Raw genomic sequence first — 13,651 nt, forward strand, 5'->3', positions numbered from 1 at the left:
ACTATCACTCCAGTGTTCTAATGGTACAATGTGTTTGCTCATTGGCTCAGAAGGCTAATTGATGATTAGGAAACCCTTGTGCAATCATGTTCACACATCTGAAAACACTTTAGCTCGTTACAGAAGCTACAAAACTGACCTTCCTTTGAGCAGATTGAGTTTCTGGAGCATCACACTTGTGGGGTCAATTAAACGCTCAAAACGGCCAGAAAAAGAAAACTTTCATCTGAAACTCGACAGTCTATTCGTGTTCTTAGAAATGAAGGCTATTCCACTAAATTGTTTGGGTGACCCCAAACTTTTGAACGGTAGTGTACATATATATGTATATGTATGTATGTATGTATGATTAACTTACAAATACATAGATATTTTTTGTGTGTGTCCACAGTATTTTTTTTTTTACATTGCATTAAAACTAAACTAAACTAATAACTTGTTTTCATGCATAATGCTTAAGGAGGTAAGAAGGCTGTAAAAGATGCCAACCCCTGCTTAGCATTAAAGTGGACCTATTATGCAAAACCAACTTTTCTTACCCGCTGGTACCTGTTCTTGTGTATTCGGGATCCCCATAACTCCCGAAAACTTGAAATAAAACCATGGAGTGATGGCGCAGGTATTCATAAAACAATTTTGCCTTCTTCGAAACTTGCTCCAAACAAGCTGTTAGGAATTTGAGACTTTTGATGACATACTTTGCCTTAGTTACGTCAGCGGATAACTCCGTATGTTTACCCAAAAAGATTTGCGCGACTCCGCCATTTTTCTTTAGTTGCAGTCCAAAGTTGTAGACAATAAGTTCATTAATTTTCTCTATCTTCTTATTGTGGGGCAGACTGGCTCGTACATGCACATGCATGCTAAAATCTTCCACTGTTGTCATTTCTAATAAAAAGTAGGGTATATTTTAACACCGAGGTGTCTAAGTAATGGCTCTGAATTATCTATTATATTTTATTACAATTAGAAGCGGCCCACAGGCCACTGTTTTGCACCCACCTATACTCCATTGCCCACAATGCAACGGTAGCCTGCGAACTCACTGCAGCGCCGCATGTGGGCCTCGGCTTCATTATTCATCAGCATTCAGGGCAGATGTCAACTTTCAGCAACCCCCCGGAAGGTGGAGGGTGAGAACAGGGGGTGTCAAGCCAGGTGGGAGGCAGAGTACATGTTCACGGAGGTGAAAGGCAAACCTGTGTGGAGAAAGTGTGGCTGTAATGAAAGAATATCATCTAAGAAGGCACTATGAAACGTCTAAGAAACACAAAGACAAGCACATGGACACGGAACAAAGGCTGCAGAAGGTGGAAGAATTAAAACGAGGTCTTAAGTCCCAGCAGACTCTGTTCACAAAAGCCACATCACAAAGCTATGGTGTGGTTTTGGTAACTGACACCATGTTTAATTATAATATTTGAATGATGATAAATGAATGTGTTGTGGCAGTATGCAGATTTCACCAATGCGGTGGTTTGTGGGAACAATCGGTTGCTTTTCATAAACTGCCAACGTTGGAATGCTAGACAGGAAGTGCTTAAAGTTTAATGGCTTTGTAGAAACACTGAGACAAAGTCTAAGGTCGTTGTGTTCCGCATGGTGTTCTTGAAACTGCACCAACTTCTTCCTCAGTTTCCAACCTACGTCAAGTGTTTTGCCAAAATGATTATTTGGAGTATGTACATTTTCAGAATGTACTAGTTGTATTTTTGGCCAAAGCAAGACAAAGAAAGGAGTCTGAAGTTGTCTTTATTTTTAAGTTATTATGCCATGAATTTTACCAGTCCGCCCCGCCTGGGAATATATTTTCCTTCATGCGGCTTTTGAGATAAAATGACTTTGAGACCCCTGTTCTAACTTATATCTGTCAAAAGACTCGATATGCCCATCCATTCATCTATTTTCTTCCGCTTATCTGCGGGGGCAGCAGCCTAAGCAGGGAAGCCCAGACTTCCCTCTCCCCAGCCACTTCGTCCAGCTCCTCCCGGGGGATCCCGAGGCGTTCCCAGGCCAGCCGGGAGACATAGTCTTCCCAACGTGTCCTAGGTCTTCCTCGGACGTGCCCTAAACACCTCCCTAGGGAGGCGTTCGGGTGGCATCCTGAGCAGATGCCCGAACCACCTCATCTGGCTCCTCTCCATGTGGAGGAGCAGCGGCTTTACTTTGAGTTCCTCCCGGATGACAGAGCTCCTCACCCTATCTCTAAGGGAGAGACCCACCACCCGGCGGAGGAAACTCATTTCGGCCGCTTGTACCCGTGATCTTGTCCTTTCGGTCATAACCCAAAGCTCATGACCATAGGTGAGGATGGGAACGTATATCGACCGGTAAATTGAGAGCTTTGCCTTCCGGCTCAGCTCCTTCTTCACCACAACGGATCGATACAGCGTCCGCATTACTGAAGACGCCGCACCGATCCGCCTGTCGATCTCACGATCCACTCTTCCCTCAGTCGTGAACAAGACCCCGAGGTACTTGAGCTCCTCCACTCGGGGCAAGATCTCCTCCCCGACCTGGAGATGTCACTCCACCCTTTCCCGGGCGAGAACCATGTACTCGGACTTGGAGGTGCTGGTTCTCATCCCAGTCGCTTCACACTCGATATGGAAGCGTTAAAAACAACAACATGGCTGACGGGGCGGCGACGTAGTCAAAGGTGGCTTGGCCTGGACGAGGGCTTCGGCGATACTTGCCAACCTTGAGACCTCCGAATTCGTAGCGGGGGGGTGTATATTGTAGCGTCCCGGAAGAGTTAGTGCTGCAAGGGATTCTGGGTATTTGTTCTGTTGTGTTTATGTTGTGTTACGGTGCGGCTGTTCTCCCGAAATGTGTTTGTCATTCTTGTTTGGTGTGGGTTCACAGTGTGGCGCATATTTGTAACAGTGTTAAAGTTGTTTATACGGCCACCATCAGTGTGACCTGTATGGCTGTTGACCAAGTGTGCATTGCATTCACTCATGTGTGTGTGAAAGCCGTAGATATTGTGTGACTAGGCCGGCACGCTGTTTGTATGGAGGAAAAGCGGACGTGACGACAGGTTGTAGAGGATGTTAAAGGCACACCCCCAATATTGTTGTCCGGGTGGAAATCGGGAGAAATTCGGGAGAATGGTTGCCCCGGGAGATTTTCGGGAGGGGCACTGAAATTCGGGAGTCTTCCGGGAAAATTGGGAGGGTTGGCAAGTATGGCTTCGGCACGTAAATAAGACCGCCCACAAAACAATGCATTCTTAAGACGGCGTGGCGTAGTGGGTAGAGCAACCGTGCCAGAAACCTGAGGGTTGCAGGTTCGCTCCCTGCCTCTTACCATCCAAAAACAAATCGCTGCCGTTGTGTCTTTGGGCAGGACACTTCACCCTTTGCCCCCGGTGCTACTCACACCGGTGAAATGAATGATGAATGATAGATAGGTGGTGGTCGGTCAGTCTACCCCAGGGCAGCTGTGGCTACGAAAGTAGCTTACCACCACCAGGTGTGAATGATTGATGGGTTCAGAAAAACATGTAAAGCGACTTTGGGTACTTAGAAAAGCGCTATATAAATCCCAGGTATTATTATTATTATTATTATTAAGAGACTGGCAGAAATTGGCTTAAATACTAGGGGTGTGGGAAAAAATCGATTCGAATTCGAATCGCGATTCTCACGTTGTGGGATTCAGAATCGATTCTCTTTTTTTTTTTTAAATCTATTTTTTATTTTTTTGGTAATTTTTTATTCATTTTTATTTATTTATTTATTTATTTTAATTAATCAATCCAACAAAACAATACACAGCAATACCATAACAATGCAATCCAATTCCAAAAGCAAACCCGACCCAGCAACACTCAGAACTGCAATAAACAGAGCAGTTGAGAGGAGACACAAACACCACACAGAACAAACCAAAAGTAGTGAAACAAAAATGAATATTATCAACAACAGTATCAATATTAGTTACAATTTCAACATAGCAGTGATTAAAAATCCCTCATTGACATTATCATTAGACATTTATAAAAATAACACACTTGCATCGCATCTCATAAGCTTGACAACACACTGTGTCCAATATTTTCACAAAGATAAAATAAGTCATATTTTTGGTTCATTTAATACAGGGGTCACCAACCTTTTTGAAAGCAAGAGCTACTTCTTGGGTAGTGATTAATGCGAAGGGCTACCAGTTTGATACACACTTAAATAAATTGCCAGAAATAGCCAATTTGCTCAATTTACCTTTAACTCTATGTTATTATTAATAATTAATGATATTTACACTTAATTGAACGGTTTAAAAGAGAAGAAAACACGAAAAAAATGACAATTACATTTTGAAACATAGTTTATCTTCAATTTCGACTCTTTAAAATTCAAAATTCAACCGAAAAAAAGAAGAGAAAAACTTCAAAAAAGAATCATTAGTAATTTTTCCTGATTAAGATTAATTTTAGAATTGTGATGACATGTTTTAAATAGGTTAAAATCCAATCTACACTTTGTTATAATATATAACAAATTGGACCAAGCTATATTTCTAACAAAGACAAATCATTATTTCTTCTAGATTTTCCAGAACAAAAATTTTAAAATAAATTCAAAAGACCTTGAAATAGGATTTAAATTTGATTCTACAGATTTTCGAGATTTTCCAGAATTTTTTTTTTTTAATTTTAATCATAATAAGTTTGAAGAAATATTTCACAAATATTCTTCGTCGAAAAAACAGAAGCTAAAATGAAGAATTAAATTAAAATGTATTTCTTATTCTTTACAATAAAAAAATAAATGTACTTGAACATTGATTTAAATTGTCAGGAAAGAAGAGGAAGGAATTTAAAAGGTAAAAAGGTATATGTGTTTAAAAATCCTAAAATAATTTTTAAGGTTGTATTTTTTCTCTAAAATTGTCTTTCTGGAAGTTATGAGAAGCAAAGTAAAAAAAATAATGAATTTATTTTAAAAAGTGAAGACCAAGTCTTTAAAATATTTTCTTGGATTTTCAAATTCTATTTGAGTTTTGTCTCTCTTAGAATTAAAAATGTCGGGCAAAGCGAGACCAGCTTTCTAGTAAATAAATACAATTTAAAAAATAGAGGCAGCTCACTGGTAAGTGCTGCTATTTGAGCTATTTTTTAGAACAGGCCAGCGGGCTACTCATCTGGTCCTTACGGGCTACCTGGTGCCCGCGGGCACCGCGTTGGTGACCCCTGATTTAATAGTTAAAACAAATGTACATTATTGCAATCAGTTGATAAAACATTGTCCTTTACAATTATAAAAGCTTTTTCCAAAAATCTCCTACTCTGCTTGCATGTCAGCAGACTGGGGTAGATCCTGCTGAAATCTATGTATTCCATGAATAGAGAATTGTTTTGAATCGGGAAAATATCGTTTTTGAATCGAGAATCACGTTGAATCGAGAAAAAAAAATTGATTTTGAATCGAATCGTGGGACACCCAAAAATTCGCAGCCCTATTAAATATGATCTGTCACACAAAGTCCATGCGACATTTTGACAAAGAACCACCATTACGTGATATGTACACCACAAGGAAGTCTTTTACATTTAGAAAAAAACATTACATGACCCTTTTAACTGATGAAAAAAAAACCAGACCGTATCCGTAATTCTTTCCGCTCCACCTCCACAGACCCCTCTCCACCTGGCGGTGATAACCCGGCAAGTGCACATGGTGGATGCTCTGCTGAGGGCCGGGGCGGACCCCTCCGCTTTGGACCGCAACGGCCAGACGGCGCTGCACCTCTGCTGCGAGTACGACCACAGACACTGTCTGTCGGTGCTGCTCTCACTGCCCGCGTCGCCCACGTGCCTGGAGGTCAAGAACTACGAAGGTAAGTTCCAGGACGTGTTTGCACCACTTGACGGGGGTTCCGCTGTATGGTCACATTTGAACTCCCTCCACCAGGTTTGAGTCCCCTCCATCTGGCCGTGATCCATAACCACCCAGATTTGTGCACAATGCTGCTGGGAGCGGGCGCTGACATCAACACAATGGTCAGTCACTGGCTCGCCATACATTTGACCTGCAGTTCACCTTTCCCTGCGTCTGATGGCTTTTCCCACACCGCTCCCACCTGGCTTTATTAGGACATCAAAAGCGGCAAGAGTCCACTTGTTCTAGCGGTGGAGAGCAACAATGCAGAGATGGTCCACTTCCTCATTGAGGTAACGAGATGTGTGGAAAGAATCGTGACTCAGTTCTAATAATAACAATATTTTTTGTCTTCTTATCTTCAAGCTTATGCTACAAGTCAGAATCCGGTGTCAGAATAAGCAAGCACAAACAAATAATGTGCCTTAAAACTGCATATATTAAATCTAAATAACATACGTAAAATAGGAAACGTTATACTATACACCAGTGTTTTTCAACCAGTGTGCCGTGGGACATTATCTAATTTCACCTATTTGGGTTAAACATGTTATTTGCAAAGCAGTAATTATAGTCTGCAAATGATGTGTTGTTGTTGAGTGTCGGTGTTGTCTAGAGCTCGGCAGAGTAACCGTGTAATACTCTGCCATATCAGTAGGTGGCAGCCTGTAGCTAATTGCTTTGTAGATGTCGGAAACAGCAGGAATAGCGTGCAGGTAAAAAGGTGTCTAATGCTTAAACCAAAAATGAACAAAAGGTGAGTGCCCCTAGGACAGGGGTCGGCAACCCGCGGCTCTAGAGCCGCATGCGGCTCTGTAGCGCCGCCCTAGTGGCTCTCTGAAGCTTTTTCAAAAATGTATGAAAAATGGAAAAAGATGAGGGGAAAAAAATATATTTTTTGTTTTAATATGGTTTCTGTATGACAAACATGACACAAACCTCCCTAATTGTTATAAATCACACTGTTTATATTAAACATGCTTCACTGATTCGAGTATTTGGCGAGCGCCGTTTTGTCCTACTACTTTTGGCGGTCCTTGAACTCACCTTAGTTTGTTTACATGTATAACTTTCTCCGACTTCCGAGGACGTGTTTTATGCCACTTCTTTTTCTGTCTCATTTTGTCCACCACACTTTTAACGTTGTGCGTGAATGCACAAAGGTGAGTTTTGTTGATGTTATTGACTTGTGTGGAGTGCTAATCAGACATATTTGGTCACTGCATGACTGCAAGCTAATCGATGCTAACATGCTATTTAGGCTAGCTATATGTACATATTGCATCATTATGCCTCATTTGTAGCTATATTTGAGCTCATTTAGTTTCCTTTAAGTCATCTCAATTCAATTTATATCTCATGACACACTATCTGTATGTAATATGGCTTTTAATTTGTTGTGGCTCCAGACAGATTTGTTTTTGTATTTTTGGTCCAATATGGCTCTTTCAACATTTTGGGTTGCCGACCCCTACCCTAGGAAAAGGCATTGAAGCTTAGGGAAGGCTATGCAGAACGAAACTAAAACTGAACTGGCTACAAAGTAAACAAAAAACAGAACGCTGGACGACAGTAAAGACTTACTGTGGAGCAAAGACGGCGTCCACAATGTACATCCGAACATGACGTGACGATCAAAAATGTCCCCGCAAAGAAGGATAAAAACAACCGAAATATTCTTGATCGCTAAAACAAAGCAGATGCGGGAAATATCGCTCAAAGGAAGACGTGAAACTGCTACAGGAAAACACCAAAAAAGAGAAAAAGCCACCAAAATAGGAGCGCAAGACAAGAACTAAAACACTACACACAGGAAAACAGCAAAAAACTCCAAATAAGTCAGGGGGGTGATGTGACAGGTGGTGACAGTACACCTACTTTGAGACAAGAGCTATAGTGATGCATGGTTTAAAGTCATATCCAACAATTGCCACAACACATTTCAAATATTGATTTTTTTACACATTCTTTTTAAATGTACACCCCTCTGTATTACCTATAAAATACATATTTAGAAGGGAAAACCCCACATGAAGGTAATTATTTTAATTACAGCTGCATCTGCTGGATTTGGTGGGTCACCGCCCCACTTTGTCACTATGAAAGTTGACCGGTATAGCGGAAAATACTACACTTTTCTCCGGATCTGTACCAAAATGTAACCCGACTGAAGATTTTTTTTTTTAAAACAGCAATGGGGATTAGAAAAGTAGTTGCACCAAAATGATAATATAAATACATTTAATAAAGTCAAATACACACTGCAAAAAGTCAGTGTTCAAAAACAAGAAAAAAAATACAAAAATGAGGGGTGTTTTATTTGAACTAAGCACAATTATCTGCCAATAGAACAAGAAAATTTGGCTTGTCAAGACTTTCCAAAACAAGTCAAATTAGCTAACCTCAATGAACCCCAAAATACCTTAAAATAAGTATATTCTCACTAATAACAAGTGCACTTTTCTTGGTAGAAAAAAAAATTAGACCTTTTTGCTCAATATGTTGAAAAATATTCTTAAATGAAGTAAATGCTAGTGCCATTATCTTGACATAATGATATGCGCTCGGCATTACATTTCTTGAAACCAGCAAACTTATACTAAAAACTAGTTTATTGTTCTTAATGGAAAGGCAACAAGGCAAGCGCTTGTTACTCTCGGGGTCTCCTAGCCGCTCAGGCAAATCATATTGTCTAAAAATGCATTTTTCCATGGATAACATGACATCATCGTGCCAAGTGCGTGCTCTTTCAGTCAATTAGTGCGCATATATACAGCCCGGCCCCCGGACACATTTTTTTTATTGTAATTTTGAAGAATTTATCTGAATGTGCATGAACTATTTCTGTTCAAAATTGTTAGAAATGTCACATGTTTAAAATATTAACTGTCAGTTTGCTGAACTGTGCCAACTGTACTACTATATGAGTACGTATTTTCTCTTGTTTCATTGAAAATAAAACAGCAAAGTCCATTTGGCTGTCATCTGTTTTAATATAAGACACAATTGTGTCAAAGTCATGATTTTTTTTTGTCATGCTTGAAATAAGAAATGATGACTTTAAAAAAGTAGTTTTATACTTGTGAGTGTTGATGACACAGCTTTGCAACACTTGATATTCTAGTTTCAAGCATGTTTTACTCAATATAGCTCATCAAATCTCAGCTGTAATATCTTACTGCGATCATTTAGGACCAAAACCCTTAAAACAAGTAAAACACTTTAACATAAAATCTGCTTAGTGAGAAGAATTATCTTATCAGACAAAAAATAATCAAATATCACCCTTATTTGAGATATTTCATCTTACTTAGTGAGAAGAATTATCTTATCAGACAGAAAATAATCAAATATCACCCTTATTTGGGATATTTAATCTTACTTAGATAAGGCAACACAAGACGTATCCTACACTTCTCTTTTGTAAAGTAAATCTGAACAGCCGATATGGGCATCTATATGATTTGCCTGAGAAGGAAAAGTAGTTTATTAAAAAGATGTAAAAACAGCACCGCCTGCTGGATGTAGTGGGGCACTGCTACCCTTTGGCCCTTGTCCACTGTTTCCTGCATCCAGTGCAATGTCTTAGCCCCCTTTTGCTCCGTTTGCCTCCCGCAGAGCGGCTGTGATGTCAACAGGCCGTCGTACAGCGGCAACACGGCCCTGCACAGCGCCTGCGGCCGGGGCCAGGCGGACATGGTGCGCCTGCTGCTGAAGAACGGGGCCGACAGCAGCCTCAAGAACTACTACAACGACACGCCGGTGATGGTGGCCAAGAACAAGAAGGTAGGGGAAGGAGCTTGATCATCTCATTAATGGAGGTCTGTTTGTTATCATCTATCCTTTATCTGCATGAAGGGTGAAAGACGAGACCTGTCAATCACAGGAATGACGCCTAAAAAAACGAAATGCAAATAGTGTAGATGAGTTCATTGTCGCCATCTTGCAGCCACACATATATGGTGCAGCATAATGTATGGCTTGCGAGCGCCAATTTTACAAAACCAGTGAAGTTGGCACGTTGTCTAAATCCTAAATAAAAACAGAATACAATGATTTGCAAATCCTTTTCAACTTGTATTCAATTGAATAGACTGCAAAGACAAGATATTTAACGTTCGAACAGGAAAACTTTGTTTTTTGCAAATATTAGCTCATTTGGAATTTGATGCCTGAAAACACGTTTCAAAAAAGCTGGCACAAGTGGCAAAAAAGACTGAGAAAGTTGAGGAATGCTCATCAAAACACTTATTTGGAACATTCCACAGGTGAACAGGCTAATTGGGAACAGGTGGGTGCCATGATTGGGTATAAAAGCAGCTTCCGTGAAATGCTCAGTCATTCACAAACCAGGATGGGGCGAGTGTCACCACTTTGTGAACAAATTGTTTAAGAACAACATTTCTCAACCAGCTTTTGCAAGGAATTCAGGGATTTCACCATCTACGGTCCGTAATATCACCAAAAGGTTCAGAGAATCTGGAGAAATCACTGCACGTAAGCAGCAAGGCTGAAAACCGACATTGAATGCCCGTGACCTACGATCCCTCAGGCGGAACTGCATCAAAAAGCGACATCAGTGTGTAAAGGATATCACCACATGGGCTCAGGAACACTTCAGAAACCCACTGTCAGTAACTACAGTTTGTCGCTACATCTGTAAGTGCAAGTTAAAACTCTGCTATGCAAAGCGACAGCCAGTTATCAACAACACCCAGAAACGCCGCCGGCTTCGCTGGGCCGGAGGTCATCTAAGATGGACCGATGCGAAGTGGAAAAGCGTTCTGTGGACTGACGAGTCCACATTTCAAATTGTTTTTGGAAACTGTGGACGTCGTGTCCGGACCAAAGAGGAAAATAACCTTCCGGATTGTTATAGGTGCAAAGTTCAAAAGCCAGCATCTGTGATGCTATGGGGGTGTGTTAGTGTGGGTAACTTACACATCTGTGAAGGCACCATTAATGCTGAAAGGTACATACAGGTTTTGGAGCAACATATGTTGCCATCCAAGCAACGTTATCAGGGACGCCCCTGCTTATTTCAGCAAGACAATGCCTTATTTCATGGTAAAATAGTGTGGGTAATACACTGGCCTGCCTGTAGTTCAGACCTGTCTCCCATTGAAAATGTGTGGCACAATATGAAGCGTATGATACCACAACGAAGACCGCGGACTGTTGAACAACTTAAGCTGTACATCAAGCAAGAATGGGAAAGAATTCCACCTGAGAAGCTTCAAAAATGTGTCTCCTCAGTTCCCAAACGTTTACTGAGTGTTGTTAAAAGGAAAGGCCATGTAACACAGTGGTAAAAATGCCCCTGTGCCAACTTTTTTGCACTGTGTTGCTGCCATTAAATTTTAAGTTAATGATTATTTGCAAAATAAAAAATTATGTTTCTCAGTTCAAACATTAAATATAATAATAAAACATTAATTGCATATAAGTTGAAAAGGATTTGCAAATCATTGTATTCTGTTTTTATTTACGAATTACACAATATGCCAAATTCACTGGTTTTGGGTTTCGTAGTTCTGTGCTGATGATATTTTTTGAACTTTATATTTCCTTTGCAGATAGCGGATATTCTACGAGGGAGGGAGTCAAGGTTGATAAGACTTCAAGAGCAACCCTTTAGCACGTCGCCACATAGGAGCAATGTCACACAAAATTGTAAGCGTATACTGAACATGAGACATTTTATTAGGCCCATGTCATCCGGTTATAATGCTTTATTTTTTTAAATCTTTCATCTGACCTGGAAACACAACATTACTACCAAAAACACGAGGGAGAGGACGCAAAACAAAAAACTACGCTCATGTTACCTCAGTTTTGACTAAAATTTTAGCTTTTCTGACCACTGATCATGACTACAGCTACAGGATAGCTTGCTAAAATCCGCGTTTTGATCTCCGCCCGGAGGCAGGCACGGACTCTATAGCAAGCAAAGTGAAGGTGCTGAAAGCCGCAGGCTAACTCGCTAAAACTCGACATCAAAGAAAGCTATACAGCGATCCGGCCATGAAGAGTTTGGACATATTTTAATCGTTTCTAATCACACAAAGTGATCTCTAAGACCGGCGCAAGGTTAGAAGTGCCGCTAGTCGTTGAAGCTAACAACGCCAACAGCTTTTAGTTGGCTACTTAGCAACCATGAGACGCAGTCAAAGGAAAAATCCCGGTCATCATCATGAACAGGAAACCCAAAATGGCACTGCTGAAACAGGGAAAGATGCTAAAGCAGTGGTTCTTAACCTGGGTTCGATCGAACCCTAGGGGTTCGGTGAGTCGGGCTCAGGGGTTCGGCGGAGGTCAAAACACACCCGACTCATCGTGTAAATACAAACTTCTCCCTATCGGCGTATTACGGATACGGCAACAGCTGACTGGTTTGCAGGTGTGTCATTTGTTGTGAGTTCATGCACCGTGTTGGTTTGGTTCTTTGAACAAGGTGATGTTCATGTTCATGCACAAAAAAATATGGTAACACTTCAGTATGGGGAACATATTCACCATTAATTAGTTGCTTATTAACATGCAAATTAGTAACATATTGGCTCTTAACTAGTCATTATTAAGTACTTATTAATGCCTTATTCGGCATGGCCTTATTATAACCCTAACCCTCTAACCCTGACCTTAACCCTAACCAAATAACTCTAAATTAAGTCTTTGTTACTTAGAATTTGTTCCCCATACTAAAGTGTTACCAAAAACATATAACTTTGTCTTGAATTTGAAAGAAAAAAACATTAGATTTTTCACTAAAAAAGGGTTCGGTGAATGCGCATATGAAACTGGTGGGGTTCGGTACCTCCAACAAGGTTAAGAACCACTGTGCTAAAGGGTACAAATGTGTACGTGAACGGGCACCTCACTGAACGCAATGTGACATTGACAAGAAAGCATACGACCTGAGGAGTTTCAGTAAGTTCAGGGAACTTGGCCGACTGCAGAATCTACATCAAGCTAAACGGAGGTACAGAAGCAAGAGTACTTGTCGTCAAAGACATGAAGGATCTGAACAAATAATATTCACAACGACAACGATAATAGAATCTGACGGAAAACAAACATCAACAGTCAACGTCAACACCACAATGTGTTGACGTTGTGGGACCATTGAACAAGAGGACCTGGAAACAAAAAGGAAAATAGCAAAAGTCACACTGATTTATAAGACCAGTTTATAAACTATAGACATGTTTCTCTATTTACACAATTTTCTAAAATTATTGAAAAATTGTTTAACCGATTGGGCAAATTCATTAAAAAAAATGAAACACTCGTGCACAACCAATACAGATGTGGAGCCAATATTTCAACATCAAAGGCATCAATTAAAAAATATGAAGAGATTACCAATGCAATAGATGGTAGATACTGTGCAGCTGGAATGTCTATGGATCCAACAAAAGCATTCGACACAATAATCATAATATCTTAATTAAAAAAATCAGAACAGCATGGTATCAGTGGGCTGGTCTTGAACTGGGTAAGAAACCCCTTACAGTAACTAACAGGAAGCAATACGTGAAGCTAGGTGAACATACGTCTAAATATTTATTGTGGCGTACCCCAGGGATCAATACTGGGACCAAAATTGTTCAATCTCTATATAAAAGACTTTTGTAAAGTTACAAAGGACTTAAAGTTAGTACTATTTGCTGACGACACAACTGTGTTTTGTTCGGGAGGGGACACACAGAAGCTACTACAAATAACACAAATTAAAGAGATGGTTTTGACTGAAACAGACTATCCTT

General features: G+C 40.4%; 1 protein-coding gene across 1 annotated transcript in view; it reads left to right on the forward strand.

The window, feature by feature from the left end:
- The window catches only part of bcl3 (BCL3 transcription coactivator), a 113,739-nt gene that overhangs the window by 96,881 nt on the left and 3,207 nt on the right, over window positions 1-13,651 (forward strand). The window contains exons 5-9 of the mRNA XM_062063937.1: window positions 5,640-5,841; window positions 5,916-6,004; window positions 6,098-6,175; window positions 9,501-9,668; window positions 11,459-11,555. Coding sequence (XP_061919921.1) covers window positions 5,640-5,841; window positions 5,916-6,004; window positions 6,098-6,175; window positions 9,501-9,668; window positions 11,459-11,555 — 634 coding nt within the window. The remainder of the gene's footprint in view (window positions 1-5,639; window positions 5,842-5,915; window positions 6,005-6,097; window positions 6,176-9,500; window positions 9,669-11,458; window positions 11,556-13,651) is intronic.

This window comes from Entelurus aequoreus, linkage group LG11 (genome assembly GCF_033978785.1).
Source record: "Entelurus aequoreus isolate RoL-2023_Sb linkage group LG11, RoL_Eaeq_v1.1, whole genome shotgun sequence".
NCBI lineage: Eukaryota > Metazoa > Chordata > Actinopteri > Syngnathiformes > Syngnathidae > Entelurus > Entelurus aequoreus.